The sequence below is a fragment of the Taudactylus pleione genome, unplaced genomic scaffold (genome assembly GCF_031769625.1).
Source record: "Taudactylus pleione unplaced genomic scaffold, aTauple2 ptg000041l, whole genome shotgun sequence".
Classification (NCBI taxonomy): Eukaryota; Metazoa; Chordata; class Amphibia; order Anura; family Myobatrachidae; genus Taudactylus; species Taudactylus pleione.
Genome location: NW_028284443.1, coordinates 66694995 through 66714193, shown reverse-complemented (window position 1 = coordinate 66714193; position 19199 = coordinate 66694995). Strand labels below are relative to the sequence as shown.

The following is a 19199-nucleotide window of genomic DNA, read 5'->3' as shown; positions in this document are numbered from 1 at the left end:
AGCAGGCTGCTTGTTATTCTTGCCTCTGCCAGACATAGCTGCAAGAATAATGTAACACACAATCTGACACAGTGCAGTGAGCAACTAAGATGTATGTCCAGTATTGCAAAGTGTAGTGCGCTATAGCAATATATAGTATGTGATAACCCTTACAGATACTGTATAGGGAGATGTGAGGTGCAATGAACCCCCTATACTTTAGTATGCCATGGTTATAGTACAATAAAGGGAAAGGTATAAACTGACAGTAATTGGAAAAAAAAGAAAACATACAGCAGCGCTAGCACAAGTCACGTACAAATGCAGAATATACAATATAACTGCAGTGGGCACTAAAATAAACTACATAGACCGCAGTGGCTGTTAAGATATAGCGCTGGATAAACCTGGCCCTTGGGAGAGGTATACAACGAGACTGGACCCAGCGTTCCTGGAGACCTGAATGCAGAAAATGGATGCAGTGAGTCTCAGAGGGGGTGGAGGGTGAGGGAGAAGCAGCTCAGGGAGCAGCAAGACCGCCGTGGAATGGCGCCCTGAGCTGGGGGAGGGGCTGCAGGGAGAGCACCTTCTCCTCTATGCTGACACTGACCACCGGGTCCCTTAGCCATAATCGTGCCCTGCGTTAGTATTTATATTGCCCTGGCGGTCTAGTGGAGCCTCGGACGAAACGGGGCCCACATCAGCACCTCCGGTCTGTCTCTGAAAAGCGGAGGCAAGACTGCACACTAGACGCGGGTCCCTGCCTTACCTGTAATCGTACAGTCATTCCTCTTCCCCTGCAGTGCCTACACTGAATATGTCGTTCACTGTAGGCACCACCCTTCCACATCCCTGAACACGGTCAATCAGTCGTTATCGGCAGATTGACCAGCACGTTCAGGCGATGATTGATGTCGAAAAACAAGAGATGGTAAGAACTTACCTTTGTTATCTCTGTTTCTACGAAGTCCATAGGGTCCGCAGGGTTGACCTTGGGGTATAGCTGGATCTGGATCCACGGGCACCACGCAGTTAAAGCTTTGCTGCTCCCAGGAAGCACTTGGGTCCGTCCTCCTCTATACCCCGCCCCCGAGCCACAGGCACCTCAGTTGGTAAGACGGAAAACCGGTGACCAGCCACACAGCCCATTTGAAGCCAGGTGCGTCAGGGCGGGCGCCCTGAGGACCCTATGGACTTCGTAGAAACAGAGATAACAAAGGCAAGTTCTTACCATATCTCTTGTTTTCTACTTCAGGGTCCATAGGTGGTCCACAGGGTTGACCTTGGGGATGTCCCAAAGCAGTTCAACTAAGGGTTGGGACGCTCCTGAGCAGAAAGGAGAATCCTGCGCCCGAAGGATGCATCCTGAGAGGCAAAGGTGTCAAACACACAAAACCTCAAAAACGTCTGAATTGAAGACCAAGTGGCTGCTTTGCACAGCTGAACAGCGGAGGCACCACGTCTAGCAGCCGAAGAAGGACCCACAGACCGAGTGGAATGAGCCTTAACAGAGGCTGGACCAGGCAAACGTTCATGTATATAAGCCTCCCTAATAACAGAACAAAGCCAACGGGCTAACGTTTGTTTGTTGGCAGGCCAACCCCTCTTATGAAAACCAAAGAGGACAAACAAGGAATCGGACTTTCTTACAGAAGCAGTCCGATCAACAAACTCTGAGAGCACGGACATCGTCCAACGAAGCCTCACCAGCTGTAAGATCAGGAGATTGAAAAGCGGGAACAACAAGTTCCTGATTGATGTGGAATTTAGAGACAACTTTAGGCAAAAACTCAGGACGAGTGCGAAGCACTGCCCTGTCCTGGTGAAAAATTAGGAAGGGGGGACTACAGGAAAGTGCCCCCAACTCGTATACCCTCCTGGCTGAAGCAATTGCCAGGAGAAACACAGTCTTAAGTGTTAACCACATGAGGTCAACAGACTCAAGAGGCTCAAAGGGAGGTCCCTGCAGGACCTGAAGAACCACCGCCAAGTCACACGGAGCCACTGGAGGCACAAAGGGAGGCTGGAGGCTAAGAACACCTTGGAAAAAGGTGCGAACGTCAGGCAGCATTGGAACCAAACAGACAGAGCTGATACATGAACCTTCAGGGAAGCAAGACCTGACTGCAGAAATGCCAGAATCCTAGAAACCCTGAACACCTGATGATCAAAGTTTCTGGACTCACACCACTGAAAGTAAGTGTGCCACACTCTGTGATAAATCCGTGCCGAGGCAGGCTTACGCGCCCTCAGCATGGTATCGATGACAGAGGAAGAAAAACCCCGGGACCTTAAGACGACTATCTCAAGAGCTACGCCGTCAAAGACAGCCGACACAGATCTGGGTAAAGGCAGGGCCCCTGCGACAGCAGGTCCTGACGCTGAGGCAGAAGGAACGGAGCGTCTACGGACAAGCTCCTAAGATCGGAGTACCAAGGACGTCTGGGCCACGCTGGAGCCACCAGCAGAAACGTGCCCCCATCCTATTTGATTTTTCTGAGTACCCGAGGTAGCAGGGAGATCGGAGGGAACAGGTACGATAGGTGAAATGTCCATTTCACCGAAAGCGCGTCCACTAGGCTTGCGCCTGCATCTCTTGTCCTTGAGCCGTACACGGGCAACTTGCAGTTGTAACGGGAGGCCATCAGATCCAACTCCGGCAGTCCCCACTTGTCCACGAGAAGTTGAAATCGCTCCGGGTGAAGCGACCATTCCCCGGGATGCACATCGTGACTGCTGAGGAAGTCCGCCTCCCAATTGAGGACTCCCGGGATGAAGACTGCCGAGATTGCTGGAAGGTGGCACTCCGCCCAAGCCAGGATCTGAGACACCTCTGACATCGCAGCTCGACTGCGAGTCCCTCCCTGGTGATTTATGTACGCCACTGTGGTAGCGTTGTCCGATTGCACCTGAACTACTCTTCCGTGAAGAACGGTGCCTGACGACAGTAGAGCACGGTACACTGCCCGCAGCTCTGGATCGTTTATGGGAAGGACGGCTTCCTCCGCCGACCAACGACCCTGAAGTGACAATGAGCCGGTCACTGCCCCCCAACCCCGGAGACTGGCATCAGTCGTGAGCAGGACCCAGTCCGGGATCCAAAAGGGTCACCCCTCGACCAGATGAGCTGTCTGAAGCCACCAAGCCAAAGTCTGCCGAACCTCCGGGGACAACACCAGAGCGGATCCGGTGAGGTAACCCGTTCCATTCCGATAGAATCAGCCCCTGCAGGGGCCGGGAATGGAACTGGGCAAATTCCACCATGTCGAATGTCGACACCATGGACCCCAGAACTCTCATAGCCGAATGGACCGACAGGCGGCAACTGCTCAGGCAACTGTGTATCCGCAGCTGTAGGGAGGAGACCTTCTCTGGAGTCAGGAAGATCCTTTGCTGACGAGAATCCAGCAGGGCTCCCAAATGAACCATCTGCTGTGATGGAATCAAGGAGGACTTTCTCTAATTTATCAGCCACCCGTGCGCTTGCAGGCAAGCGATCGTCAGGTGGAGATGTTGAAGCAGTACCTCCGGGGAGCTCGCCAGCAACAGGATGTCGTCCAGATACAGCAGCAGCCGTACATTCTGGTTCCGAAGACGTGCGGCCATGACTGCCATAACCTTTGTGAATACCCTCAGTGCCGTGGAGAGGCCAAAGGGTAGTGCCCGGAACTGATAAGGATAGCGAACCTCAGATACCTCTGATGCGAAGGTGCTATCGGAACACGGAGGTAGGCGTTCCTGGATATCCAGGGACACCATGTAATCCCCAGGTTCCATCGCCAGAATGATGGAACGTAACGTTTCCATCCTGAACTTGGGAACTCTGAAGAATGTGTTCAGAGACCTCAAATTGAGGATAGGGCGATGAGAACCATTGGGTTTCTGTACCAGAAACAGAGTAGAATAGTACCCCGTCCCGCGCTGAGACTGCGGAACGGGAACAATGACCCCTGCTTGTAGCAAGGATTCTATAGCTACCTGAATCTGACCAGCTTTGGTCTTGTCCAGAGAAGGACTCGTACAGAAAAACTGGTTTGGGCGGCCAGAACCGAAAAGACAGGGCGTACCCCTGAGAGACTACTTCTCGAACCCAGGCATCCGTGGTGGTATTGTGCCAACACTGGGCGAATTGGAGAAGTCGGCCTCCCACTCTGGGGTCCCCCAGAGAGAGGCCCGTCCCATCAGGCAGCAGGCTTATCCTCCTGCTTGGAAGAAGGGCGCCGAGCACTCCATGCCTGCTTCTTGGGCTTGGGTGCGGCCTTGGTCGCCGAATGTCTCGGGAAGGACTGGCCCTTGGCCTTACCCTGAACCCGAAAGGACCGAAAGGCAGAGCTCCTCACTTTAGCCGGCGCAGAGGCCGAAGGGAGGAAAGCCGACTTGGACTTAGCCAAGGTATCAACTATTTTGTCCAAGTCTGGACCAAATAGCAATTCTCCATTAAAAGGCAAGGCCTCCAGACCCTTTTTAGAGTCTGCATCAGCCCTCCAGGACCTCAGCCACAGGGACCGCCGAGCAGACACAGCTGCAACCGAAACCCTGGAAGTTAGCAGGCTGGCATCCAAAGACGCTTCCCCAATATAGGAAGCCGCATCCGTCATCTGTCCCACTAACGCTCTCTGGATATCCGGAGCATAGTCAGTAAAGGTATCCTCCAAGGCATTGGCCCAGTTCTCAATGGCTTTAGCCACCCAGGAGATAGCCATGGACGGGCGAGCCACCGCCCCGGAAAGAGAGTAAATGGACTTCAAATAAGTCTCCACCTTCCTGTCCGTGGGATACTTTAAAGAGGAGATAGACAGCAATGGCAGCGTTGCGCTTTTGATCAAGCAGGTGACATGGGAATCCACCGCCGGTGGAGTCTCCCATTTCCTGCAATGAGCTTCAGGAAAAGGATAATTTGACGCCAACCTCTTCTGTGGATGGAACCTCTTACTGGGTAATTGCCAGGCTGCCGCCGCCGCCATATGATCCGTTAATTGATCAGACAGGGGAAACACATTTGAAGTTACCTTAGCTTTTTTTTAAATTAGGGAACTTCGACCTAGGTGCCGGTGCATCATCCTCTATATGGAGGATAGCCCGCACCGCCCTAACTAATGCTGGAACATTAATGGAGGACTTAGTCTCAACCTCCTGCCCCATGGCATCAGTCAGAGTCCTCATGGATCTCCCCGTCATCGGAGGACACTTCCGAGTCCGACAACTGCGCAGCCAGTGAACTCACGACAGGACGCTTGGACGCCCTTGGTGGCACATCACTTTGCAACATCGACTGAAACGCCGAGGATGAGGCCGCCAGACTCTGTACAGAGCTGGAGAGAACATCCACCCAAGGTGGAGGAGCCATCTGAGGAAAACTATGAAAAGGCACCACAGACTGCCGCGTCACAGGAGGAGACTGGACATGCACAGGCAGTCCCGAATAAGGACCAACAGTCTGGGTCCCGGGGGGAGACTGCAATATTTGCGGAATACACGGGGAATGGTGGGCTGGGGCAACGCCCTAGAAGGGACCGTTGTTGTGACCGATAACCGGTCCGCAATGGACGCCCGCACCTGAGAAAACATCGCCAAAGGAGGGTCCTGTGACATAGGGGGTTTACAGTGGCCTGGTACCAGCTAGCACCGCCCGCACAGACCATCCTGAGATATATCCTCCCCATCAATTCCAGCAGCACAGCATCTGCAGGAAAACAACACAGGAGCCACGGAGTGCTCAGTCTCCTCATCAGACATGATACAGTAATTACCCAATAAAAACGTATCACCAGAGGAAGTACAGTGTTAACACCCGCGCACTCACCAGTATGCAACACAAACAGCCCAGATATGGTACTGTGTAGCACACAACAGTATGTGACTGACCTCACAAATACGTGATTTATATAAGTGAGGTTATCAGAAAAACGCCCTTCCCCCACACACCTGCCGGGCCGTAGGAGAAGGAAAGGGATAGGTATAAGCTGACAGTAAGTAGAAATAAGCACAGACAGCAGCACTAGCAAAAGTCACATACAATGCAGAAGAGTTAATACTCACTGCACCTTTCGCTACAATCAACCGCCCAGATTCAGTGTCTGGGGAGGGCTATAGCGCTGTGTACACTGTCCTTTAGCAGGGGAGAGGTACACAGGGGGACCGGTCCACTTGATACCACCTGGGAGTCTGCGATGCCTGCCAGTAAAGATGGCCGCCGGAGACCTCAGAGGAGGAGTGGCCGAGAGATAGGAGCAGCTCAGCGACGACAGACTGCGTGTTGAAAGGCGCGCTGAGCTGAGGGGAGGAGCCGCTAGACAGGGAAGGCTGCCTCCCCTGGTTAGCATTTAACATCTGGGTTGCCGGTCCCACTTCCAGCCTGACACCCTGGTGGTCTAGCGGACACGCGGGGTATTCCTCTATAGAGGAGGAGCCTGCCGCTAGCGCCTCCGGTCTGTCCCCAGAGACGGGAGGCTTCTGACTGCATAGGACGTATAAGAGCCACACGCAGCGACCAGCGGCTTACCTGATCCGGCGATCCGGCAGCAGTCACAGGTAGTCCCCAGAGCCCGACTAGTACAGACTCTGGGGTTCCGCCGCGATCCCCAGATCTGTACTGGCGTCGCGGCGCCAGTGGGGAGTAGGAGCGGCAGCGTGGACGTCCTAAAGAACAGTCTGATGCTGCCGCTCTGATAGTGTAAAAAAAAAATTTTCAATTAAAAATAAAGCTTAGGGACTGCTCCTGCAGCCCCACTGCGACAGGGTGACCCGACTCCGGCCGGGCACCAACTAAAACTGAGGTGCCTGTGGCTCGGGGGCGGGGTATAGAGGAGGAAGGACCCATGCATTCTGGGAGCAGTGAAAGCTTTAACTGCGTGGTGCCCGTGGATCCAGATCCAGCTACACCCCAATGTCAACCCTGTGGACCCCCTATGGACCCTGAAGTAGAAACGACCAGCGGGAGTGTGCATTGCTGGTCGTTTTAAACATTTTCAAGCCCGATTCATGCACGTTTAATTAGCGATTTCACAATTACGATGTCGCAATCATGCAAATCGCTCATTAATATCTGCTAGTGGATACGCGGCTTCAGACCGCGTGGCTAGCTGAGTTTTCTTAAATGTGAAGGATATCTGTGTATTTGCTGAACTGATCCAAGTGTTATGATTTCAACTTATGTGTAACCGATTAAGCAAGGTAACAAGTAATGTTATAACCATTTCAATGTCTAACCTGGGAAGCACTAGTGTCCATTCTAGCACCCTACACCTGTCACAACCCATGCAGTTCCTCTTTCCTGCCAGGGGTGTCGCTCTATGCTCTGGTGCTTCAAGCACACCCTGGTCTATCTCAAAGTTTGTTGCATCAGATGAATGTGCTAGAAGCACCAGAGCGCAACATCCCAGGGAAGAAAGAGGAGCTTAAATCATATATAAGATCGTGATGCGCTCAGAGATCTTCCTAATAACTTATATGCGTATTAGTATTATAGTTATAAATTTGTATGTACAAGTCCAGAAAATCAATCTGTAGGTAGGGCGTTCTTAATAAGGAATAACTGCACAGTCCAAGATAATCCTACCCTGACCGGGAGTGATCCACTGCTTATGTCCCAAAGTCCAAATACTCATAAGAGGAAAAACAAATACAGTTTTGTATACAGTCCCAAAATTAGTAACTAATGATGTCTGTAGGAAGGGTATTCTGATAACAGTGCTATGCCTCTTCTTCCTCCTCTCCACCTCAAATATAATACATATGCACGGTATCAGGAACTTGGGAACACAATAATGCAGTATAGGTAAGCAAAGTATGTACTCACCAAATCCGTGATTAATTCCTGCTGGTTCCCATGGTTCCAATGCTTCGCTGGCTGGAGCATTGGAACCATGGGAACCAGCAGGAATTAATCACGGATTTGGTGAGTACATACTTTGCTTACCTATACTGCATTATTGTGTTCCCAAGTTCCTGATACCGTGCATATGTATTATATTTGAGGTGGAGAGGAGGAAGAAGAGGCATAGCACTGTTATCAGAATACCCTTCCTACAGACATCATTAGTTACTAATTTTGGGACTGTATACAAAACTGTATTTGTTTTTCCTCTTATGAGTATTTGGACTTTGGGACATAAGCAGTGGATCACTCCCGGTCAGGGTAGGATTATCTTGGACTGTGCAGTTATTCCTTATTAAGAACGCCCTACCTACAGATTGATTTTCTGGACTTGTACATACAAATTTATAACTATAATACTAATACACATATAAGTTATTAGGAAGATCTCTGAGCGCATCACGATCTTATATGTGATTTATGTTCTTTAGGAGATTGGGGTATCTCTTTGAAGTGATAGCAGCTGGAGAGATTCTAGTCTCAAGATCTAGAGCGCTGTAATCTCTATTTGTAAGAAAGAGGAGCTGCATGGGTTGCGATAGGTGCAGGAGGCTAGAATTAACACTATTACCCCACTTATTTTCTAAAATGAAAAAAAAAAAAACACATACAAATGTTACACAATTGTGTCCACTATTTGCAATTGCAACAGTAAGAAGATAATTGTTTTTTAATACCAATTCACCTATTATCTCTATGACGTGTGCTTGATGTCTGAGGACTATGATTCAGTCTTCTTGAAACTTTTTTTTCTGTTTCTTCATCTTTGGTTATCTAGAGAAAAATAGAAAAAAAAACCATTGGAAAGCTCAAATAATCATTCTGATCACCAACATGCATAATCTAGACCAGGGGTGGCCAGACTTTTGGACTCGGCGATATAAAGGGAAAAACCTTTCGCGACCTACCAAGTATCCAAAAAGGAGCATGACATGTACAAAGGGTGCGTTGTGTGCAAAAGGGTGCTTGACCACTCAGCAAGGGACGTGGGGTCTGTCTTGCCGAAATCACACATTGGCCCCCACAAAAAAAAAAACAACAACACACACACGCCCCTAGAGCAAAAAAACCCAATCACAATGTCCCCCACCCTATCTGAGTATTTTCTATACTTTGATGCCTCCCATATAGGAGTTAACTCCAGGAGTACGCTGAGTTGCCAGCAGTACGTGGCGTTGGCTGGGGGAAAGGGAGCCCCTTTAGGAGGTGGACCAGCCAGATGCCACCGGGAAAAGGGTCCTGTGTGACTGTCCTAAACACGTCTGGTGGCTGGTAGAAATGCAGATGATGCTCCCCGGCCGCTCAGTTTGTTACAAGGAGGATAATCAGCCGCACAGGGTGCAGAATGGTACTCTGCCCCGGGCCCAGCCCGCCCCTGGCCTCAGCCAATAAGAATCAGGCTGATTCTTATTGGCTATTGCTGTCACAATGATTGTCGACAGAGACAATCACGGCTTCAGCTACCTGCGGCTTCAGTTCTGCGCAGCAGCGAATAAGAATCGCAAAGATTCTTATTGGCTGCTGGTGATACACCTGAATCAGCAGCCAATGAGAATCTGCCTGGCTCTTATTGGCTGCTGCTAGCTGCTCACACTAACAATGTTTTTGCCACCATGGATTTAGACAGTGACGAATTATGCAAAGAGAAGAAACAAAGTTTCAATGTAAACAATAGCGCCCTACATAGATCTTGTACTGCCAAGCGTGTCCATGGTGTGTTTGCATATTAAATAAACAGCCGTTTCGACCATGGGAACCTCCACTAGAACTATTTTAATTTTTACAAGATTTTGTACTAATTTTTCAGTTAGTGGTTCCTTACAATTGGATACTTACACATCTGCAACAAGCTGCATTTCAAATCACTTTGTTTATTTTTACACATTATAGAATTTGCAGTTATCACTTGTTACATTACATCCCAACAAATGCACATATTTAATCACATTCTGCAAGAAGCAATCTTCGTTAAATACAAAACCATTTACCTGCAAGTGAAATCATATACAGAGACACCAAAATATAGTTTAAATTGAGCACTTGAATATACAAGGTAGGTCAAATATTAGTTTCAAGTGACCATAGGGCAGGGTCCGCCAAGACGTCGATTGCAATCTACCAGTAGCTCTTGGAGCTTCCGCCGGTAGACCGCGACCAACTTTCTGCAGCAACTGGGAACGCTGGTCTCTGAAGCAGAGACTAAAGAAGCCAGCGTTCCTAGTGATGCAGTGCGCGGGTGACGTCATTTGCGTCGTGAGGAGCCTGCACATCTGCTGGATCTAGTTAGATCCAGTCAGAGGCAGGCAGCGTCTAAGCGGAAGTGAAACCGGGAGAGCTGACGGCGTAGAGCGGTGCCCAATGTTGGATAGGTAAGTACTGAACAGGGGAGTGGGGCCTGTTCTACACTGGGAGGGGGCACAGCATAAGGGGCACTACTAGGTGCATTACTGGGGGCACAGCTACAGGGGGCACTGCATAAGGGGCACAGCTACAGGGGGCATTGCATAAGGGGCACAACTACAGGGGGCATTGCATAAGGGGCACAACTACAGGGGGCATTGCATAAGGGGCACAACTACAGGGGGCATTACTGTGGGTCGTAATGTGAATAAGGGACACTACTATGTGATGTAATGTGAATAAGATTGTGCTGCTGTGTGGAGTAATTTTAATTTAGGATACTATGTGTGATTTCAGCAGTACAGCCTCTTGCTGTGAGGTTACACCTCCTTTTCTGTATACCACGCCCCCTTTTTCGGACTTGGTAGATCACAATAGGTTTTTAGTTTTAAAAGTAGATCACAGACTCCAAAAGTCTGGCACCCAATTAGGTGCGTGTACCACAAATCTCTCACCTGCAGGTGCAAGATTGTTGGTATTCAGTTGGGTGCAGGGTTTTGATTTTTGTTTGAGTGCCTCCAGAGCAGGTCTAGTTTTTTCTAAAATTCATATTTTAAGTAAAAATTAGTGGCACTTGCTCTAGAACCCTTTGAACACATCAATAATTACTAATTAAGCAACTGGAAGTTTCCAATTAGCTTAATTACTCACCTTCTGCAGACAACTTCCTTGGACCAGCCTGGCGCAGGACAGGTACTACCCCTAAGCCTGCCCCACACACACTTCCTAAACTACCAGGGTAGCGCCCGGAACTGATAATGATGCTGAAGGATAGCGAATCTCAGATACCTCTGATGCGAAGGTGCTATCGGAACATGGAGGTAGGCGTCCTGGATATCCAGGGACACCATGTAATCCCCAGGTTCCATAGCCAGAATGATGGAACGTAACGTTTCCATCCTGAATTTGGGAACTCTGAGGAATTTGTTCAGAGACTTCAAATTGAGGATAGGGCGATGAGAACCATTGGGTTTCTGCACCAGAAACAGAGAAGAATAGTACCCCGTCCCTCGTTGTGATTGAGGAACGGGAACAATGACCCCTGCTTTCAGCAAGGACTCTATAGCCTCCTGAATCTGTAAAGCCTTGGTCTTGTCCTGAGAAGGACTCGTGCAGAAAAACTAGTGGCGGCGGTCTGTGACGAAAAGACAGGGCGTACCCCTGGGAGACCACTTCTCGAACCCAGGCATCCGTGGTGGTATTGTGCCAGCACTGGGCAAATAGAAGAAGTCGGCCTCCCACTCTGGGGTCCCCCAGAGGGAGGCCCGTCCCATCAGGCAGAAGGTTTATCTTCCTGCTTGGAAGAAGGGCGTCTGGCACTCCAGGCCTGCTTCTTGGGCTTAGAAGCGGCCTTGGTCGCCGACTGCCTCGGGAAGGACTGACCTTTTGCCTTGCCCTGAACCCGAAAGGACCGAAAGGCAGAGCTCCGTACTTTGGTAGGTGCAGAAGCCGAAGGGAGGAAGGCTGATTTAGACTTAGCCAGAGTATCAACTATTTTGTCCAAGTCTAGACCGAAAAGCAACTCTCCATTAAAAGGTAAGGCCTCCAGGCCCTTTTTGGAATCTGCGTCAGCTCTCCAAGACCGCAGCCACAAAGACCGACGCACCGACACAGCTGGAGCGGACACCCTAGAGGTCAGCAAGCTTGCATCCAACGATGCTTCCCCAATGTAGGAAGCCGCATCCCTCATTTGTCCCATCAACGCTCTCTGGATATCCGGAGCATCATCCGGAAAGGTATCCTCCAAAGCGTTGGCCCAGCTCTCGATGGCCTTAGCCACCCAAGAGATGGCCATGGACGGACGGGCCACAGCCCCAGAGAGAGAGTAGATAGATTTTAAACAAGTCTCCACTTTCCTGTCCGTGGGATCTTTCAGGGAAGAGATAGACGGCAAAGGCAACGTAGCGCTTTTAATTAAGCGGGTGACGTGGGAATCCACCTCAGGCGGAGTTTCCCATTTCCTGCAAGGAGCCTCAGGAAAAGGATAGTTGGAAGCCAACTGTTTGTGCGGTTGGAATTTCTTGCTGGGCAACTGCCAGGCCCCCGCCATATGATCAGTCAGCTGGTCGGACAGGGGAAAAACAGTCGAAGCTACTTTGGCCTTTTTAAAATTAGGGTACTTCGACCTGGGAGCCGCCGCATCCTCCTCTATATGAAGGATGGCCCGCACCGCCCTAACCAATGCCGGCACATTAATGGAGGGACTTAGCCTCCACCTCCTGGGCCCTGGCATCCGAGTCAGAGTCCTCATGGATCTCTCCGTCATCCGAAGACACGTCAGTGTCCGTGAACTGCGCCGCCAGTGAAGCCGGAACGGGTCTCTTGGACGCCTTTAGGGGCAAATCACTGTGCAACATTGACTGAAAAGCCGATGACGAGGCCGTCAGGCTCTGAACAGAGCTGGAGAGGACATCCACCCAGGGAGGAGGTACCGTCTGAGGATACCCCTGAAAGGGTACCATTGACTGCTGCGTCACCGTGGGAGACTGCACGTATACAGGCGATCCCGCATAAGGACCCACAGTCTGAGACCCGGGAGGAGACTGCACCAGATGCATAACCCCCGGGGAACGGGGGATGGTAGGCTGGGGCAACACCCTAGAAGGTACCGCAGTCGGGACCGCAAGCCGGTCCACGATCGAAGCCAGCACTTGTGTAAACATCGCCCAAGGAGGATCCTGCGCCACCAGGGGTTTAGAGGGACCAGGTACCAGCTGGCACCGCCCGCAGACCGTCCTGAGACAAATCCACCCCATCAACCCCTGCCGAACAGCACCGGCAGGAAAACAACACAGGAGCCACGGAGCGCTCATTCTCCTCAACAGACATGACACAATAACTTTTGCAATAAAAGTGTATCACCGAAAAGAGGTGAGGCGTAAAACACCCACGCACTCCCACGTATGCAACACAAACAGCCCACAATATGGTACTGTGTAGCACACCACTGTATGTGACGGACCTCACAAATACGTAGATCTATATAAGGGAGGTACACAGAAAGAACACCCCTCCCCCACGCACCTGCGGGCCGTAGGAGAAGGAAAGGGATAGGTATAAGCTGATAGTAAGAATAAATAAGCACAGACAGCAGCACTAGCAAAAGTCACATACCATGCAGGAAGTTATACTCACTGCACCTTTCGCTACAATCAACCTCCCAGATTCAGTGTCTGGGAGGGCTATAGCGCTGCGAACACTGTCCTTAGCAGGGGAGAGGTACGCAGGGGGACCGGTCCACTTGATACAGCCTGGGAGTTCTGCGTTGCTGCCACTAAGATGGCTGCCGGAGAGCTCTGAGGAGTGGCCGAGAGATAACAGCCCAGCGACGCCAGCACGCATGAGAGAAGGCGCGCTGGGCTGAAGGGAGGAGCAACTAAACCAGGGAAGGCTGCCTCCCCTGGCTAGTGATTAACTGGTCCCTTCCAGCAATTATTCCCTGGTGGTCCAGCGGTCACGCAGGGTATTCCTTAGCAGGGGGAGCCCGCCGCCGCTACTAGCGCCGGCCGGTCTGTCCCCAGAGACCGTCGGCTAAAGACTGCTTTTCATCTCCCAAAGCGCTGCATGCGGCTTACCTGGCCCAGTAGAATCCGGCAGCAGTCAGTGGGAGGTCCCGGAGCCACGCTAGTACTGACTCCGGGATCCCGCTGCGATCCCCAGATAAGTACTGGCGTTGGAGCGGCAGCGTGGACGTCCAGATGGACAGTCTGATGCTGCCGCTCTGAAGATAGTAAAAATAAATAAATAAAATCTTCTTTAAAAATAATAAAAAAATAAAGCTTAGGGGCTGCTTATGCAGCCACACTGCCCAGGGTGACCCGACTCCGGCCGGGCACCAACTAAAACTGAGGTGCTGTGGCTCGGGGGCGGGGTATAGAGGAGGACGGACCCAAGTGCATCCTGGGAGCAGCAAAGCTTTAACTGCGTGGTGCCCGTGGATCCAGATCCAGCTATACCCCAAGGTCAACCCTGTGGACCCCCTATGGATCCTGAACTAGAAATTTTACTTTTATAAAGCTGGGTACACCCTATACGATGTATCCTTTGATAGATCATCCAGACATGGATCAGAATGATATATCGTAGACATTGTATATTGTGTACACCCGATCTATAATTCATCGCATCACCCCAACTGCTGTGCTGCACGTCAGCTGGGACGATGCAATGAATGACACGGTGCAGCTACATGCAGCATGTAACAATACATTGCGCCATCGTAGGCCCGATCGTGTAGTGCATTGATTTTCAACTCTCGGCACACCGAAAAAGATTTTAAAATTGCTAAAGGCACACCATCAGTACCTCACGGGAAAAAAAAAAAAAAAACACACACACACACTCACAAATTGGCCCCCACAGAAAAAACACAATGGCCCCACAGAACAAAAACAAACAATAGCCCCCACAGAAGAAAAAAATTCACATTGGTCCTCAAAGAAAAAATAAAATAACCAGCTGAGAAGGCTCACTGCCGTCCCTGTGCTGTCCCTCATCAGCTGGGGTAGCTCAGTTACACTCTGTGGCTGAGCATGCAGTGCAGAGCTTGGAGCAGTGTGCATGCAGGCGTGCAACACGGCATGTGTAACCTATGTCACACCGCAGCGTCTCCAAAGGTAAGGGCCCAGGCGCGCTTGAGCCTCCCTGAAGAGTCCAACGCTGCCCGGGCCAACAGTACAAGTAAAGTCAGCTCAGACTGCACTGACCTAGCGGCACACTTGACAACTGCTCACAGCACACTAGTGTACAACAGCACAGTGGTTGAAATACGCTGGTGTAGTGTATGGTGTGTACCCAGATTAAGTTTGGGTATACTGTTTAACACATTTACCAAAATTTAAAGCATCCAAACGACTCATGTAGCCTTCTCAAAGCCTTGCTATTCTGGTTAACAGAACTCTTCCATCCCAGAAAGTCTAGAGTCTTCTTGAATATCACCCACAGCTTTTTAATAATATGCAAGCCTAGGAACTGTGAAGGCCAAACCAAAACCTAAATCTTTGGTTCCTGTAAATACTGGTCAATTTTTAACTTTATTGAATCAATTCAGCTTCAACATCTTCAGTTATACAAATTTATCTGGGCAATCCTCCCAATTAGTGTGCTTAGCCATTTCAGCCACTCTCATTGTTAACAGATGTATAATAATAAGTACACAGTCATGCCACCTCCATAGTCAAACACTGGCAGTTGAATAGTCATACTAGAGTTCAGCAACTTTCAAAAAGGTACTGCCATCCGATATTCCGTTTGTCAGATATCTTCACTGCTAAATCTGACCCGGTCACAGTAAGTGTTGTTTTGTGAAGTGGAAACATTTAGGAAGAACGGCTCAACCATGAATGGTTGGCCACACAAACTCATAGAATGGGACAGGTGAAGCGTAAAAGCTTGTAATTGCCTATCCTCAGTTACAACACTCACTAAAGAGTTCCAACTATTTCTGGATCAAATATTTAACACATGATCTTTTTGTCAGGAGCTTCACTGATTGAGTTCCATGGTGAAGCAGTCACACAAAAGCCTTAGCTCAAAATGCGCAATGATATACACCAACAGGAGTGGTGAAAAGCACACTGTCTTTGGACTCTGGAGCAGTGAAAATGCTTTCTTTGGGAGGAGCTAAACCCACTTCACAATCTAACAATATGATGGATGGATCTGGTAAATTTTAATGGACTGCACAGAACCCCGATCTCAACCCCAGTGAACTACACTGAACTGGAACTCCAAACCAGGCTTTATCTACCAACATCAGTGCTATTGTGTTTGGTCGTTGGCTGCTCTGTTTGATTGTTTCTATGTTTTTGTTAGGCTGTTATATTTGCCTTGATGCATGCCACCGCTGTGGTATTATTTGACTAAACTTTTACCGGATGCCTTTGCAGGAAAGTATGAGCACGATCAAGGCTTGAAGACTGCCCTAAGTTCCAGGACATTGATTGGCAACAAAGCCTACTGTCTGGCTCAAATTCACTGAAACTAATTTTGTAGAACTACTGCACCCCAGCCTCTGTGGCTGGCATCCGTGGTCAGTAACGTCTACTCCCATACTGTCAATAAGTGCCTGGAATTCAACCACCATGGAAGAGAAAGACGTATCTGAGGGGAGAGTTACATCACCTTGGACAAGTGAAAGACAGAACTGTTCCATTTGGAGAGCAGGCCCAACTAAAACTCCCGCAAATATCAAAAATCTACTGAACTGCTTCGAAGGAAGAGACCAGCCTCCCCAACAGGCGTATACACAAGTAGATGAAGACCAACCTTTTAATGTGAATCAGCTTTACCATGGATTGGTTGTGAAGGCTTGGAATTTTGCTTTTACAGGGGAACACGCCGAAAGGGTTAAAGCCGAGATACTCTAAGAGATGGTAGTTTGGTATCATGCAATATGGTCAACAGAGGTGTTGAAACTATTTGTACAGCGCGTATCATGCAGTAAGGTACACAGAGGTGTTGGCACTGTGAGAACAGCACGCTGAGTAATGAGATGCACAAATTCTTTGGTACTGTGGGGACAGAGCATAGCGTGCAATGAGATACACAAATGCGTTGGCAATATAAGAACAGAGCGTAGTATGCCATGAGACACACGGATGGGTTGGAATTGAAGGAACAGCACGTAGTGGATGAGAAAAAGAGTAAATGCAATAAGCCTGGAGCTAGCGTATCAGAGTACACACATGCAAAGATCGTGAATGCAAGCAGGTGAAATTGTCAACCAAAGACACTGGCGCTGAGTCTAAGACCCCCACCAGACTTCCCAAGGGATTCCAGCAATTATAAATTGACTTAACTCAGAGAACTCAGGATGTGGCCCAGGGTAAATGGTTCCCAACGTGAAAGCAACTTAGATGGTATGAGGACTGCCTGAAAACAATGCTGATGGAAATGCATGTATGATTGTGATGCTATCAAGGAAACCGAACACCGGAATTGAAACAATGGAGGCAAACTATAGTGAAAAGCATAGTTCTGGAGCATCTATGTTGATACAACTGATACTCAAGCACTGGAGAAATGCTTTGAGCAATCTTTTATAGTGGTTGGCTGATAGGCGATTTCCTATAGGAGTCATCAGTGCTGGAGGTTAGTAGTAACACCTGAGAGAGGTGTTAGCTCTAACCTGAGCCTGAGCACAGCTGGGATCTGTGAGGATTCTGATTGTGAAAAGGCAGCAATCAGTAACCTGATAACTGGAGAAATATCCCCTGTAAAGCTGGGTATACGCCTATTCACCTATATCGGGTGATCGTACCAACTATTGTATAGGTGTGTACCCAGCTTAAGGATGTGTAGAACATGCCCAGGAAGAACAGTCTCTGGAATGGGGTAAGATTTTACTTTTTGAAATTCACAATCCAGCCATGGTATAGGAGTGTGTGATAAGTTAAGACAGAATGGAGAGTTGAGAATGTCTGAGTTTTTATAAGGAGATTGTCTAGATAAGGAACGATCGTTACCTCCAGCGATCCAAGGTGACCCTTTATTACCATCATCACTTTGGTAAATACCCGTGGGGTGGAAGAAAGGCCAAAGGGAAGGGGTCTGAACTGAAGATGGGTGTCCCTTAAATGCTTGATAAGATTCCCAGATGGGGATGTGTAAATATGCATCTCGAATATCCAGAACACTAGGAATTCCTCTTTATTATTATCCTTTATTTATATGGCGCCACAAAGATTCCGCAGCACCTTACAAAGTACAGAAATGAGCACATAAGAAAAACAGTTATTAGCAGTACAAAACAATGCAGGACAAGTACATGGTTTATAAACATAGCTGCATAACACAAGCAGCAGGGCGTTAGCAACCAAGTGTTAGGTGCCAATTGGGGAGTTAGGAGTACATAATAGTTTAAGTAGGGGAAGGAGAAGCACGTGAGGGACTAGGGCGCTGCTTGCGAGAGCTTACATTCTAAAGGGGAGGGGCAGACTGACAATGGCAACACAGATGGGGTCCATGCTCGCTATTACTGAGCGCAGGGACTCCATTTTGATATTTTGCAACTACAGATGCACATTTAGTGATTTGAGATTTAGGATTGGTTGTACCGATCCATCCGGTTTTCGAACTACAAAGAGATTTTTCCCCATGGGAAAAAAGTTTGTTCACCGGCTCTCAAAGCATTATTGAATCTCAAAGAAGGAGAAGCCTAGAAATTCCAGTTTGTACCCTACCAAGAGTATACTGCAAACCCAAGCATCGGAACAGGGCTGGAATCAGATGTTCTAAAAACGAAGACGTGCGTCCACTATAGAATCCCCTTTGTGGGTGGGTAACCCATCATGCGAATTACTTTTCTGCAGGTTTAGCATTCGAGCGAAGGGAGGGCCAGAACTTACGACCCATTGATTTACCAACATTGGAAAAGTATGACTGGCATTTGATCCCCCAAATTCGTGACTGAGCAGCTGCTCATAAGGAGCGAAACCAAAATATTTTGAGAACCAAAAAAAGAGGGAGGGTAAGAAGGGACACTTTCCTCCCATGGCTAAAGTAATTATTTTGTCTAGATCAGATCCAAAAGAGAACCTCTCTAAAAAAAAAAACGGAAGGGCCTCTAACGAATACTTGGATTCTGCGCCTGCTTTACAGGTCCATGGCGTCTGTGGGGCAACAATGGCTGAAGTGGAAATCATAGAGCAAACCTGGCCTGGGTCTAACGCAGCAATCCACACATAAGCCTCAACCAGCTTTCTCGTCGCGGAGTCTAGTTTGAAATGGGCGCTACAGTACAGACAGCACAGATGCTCTGAAATGGCTGCTGTAATATTTGTGGATCAATTTGGAACACTGCCAACTTGATTAACACCCATCCTGAGGATTGGAACGTTGCATAGGTCTATAAAAAAGGTAAAAACAGGAGATTTTATGATTCCCTATCTTTATCACAGTCTGACAGCATTTTGTGGGAGAATTCAATTGTTTTCCTGAGGTG

The 19199-nt window shown here is 49.0% G+C and overlaps 1 protein-coding gene across 4 annotated transcripts in view; it reads right to left on the bottom strand.

The window, feature by feature from the left end:
* Nucleotides 1-19199, bottom strand: part of RBM26 (RNA binding motif protein 26) — a 157744-nt gene that overhangs the window by 124310 nt on the left and 14235 nt on the right. For all 4 annotated transcript variants that reach the window (XM_088459054.1, XM_088459073.1, XM_088459059.1 and 1 more), the window contains exon 4: nucleotides 8541-8629. In XM_088459054.1, coding sequence (XP_088315180.1) covers nucleotides 8541-8629 — 89 coding nt within the window. The remainder of the gene's footprint in view (nucleotides 1-8540; nucleotides 8630-19199) is intronic.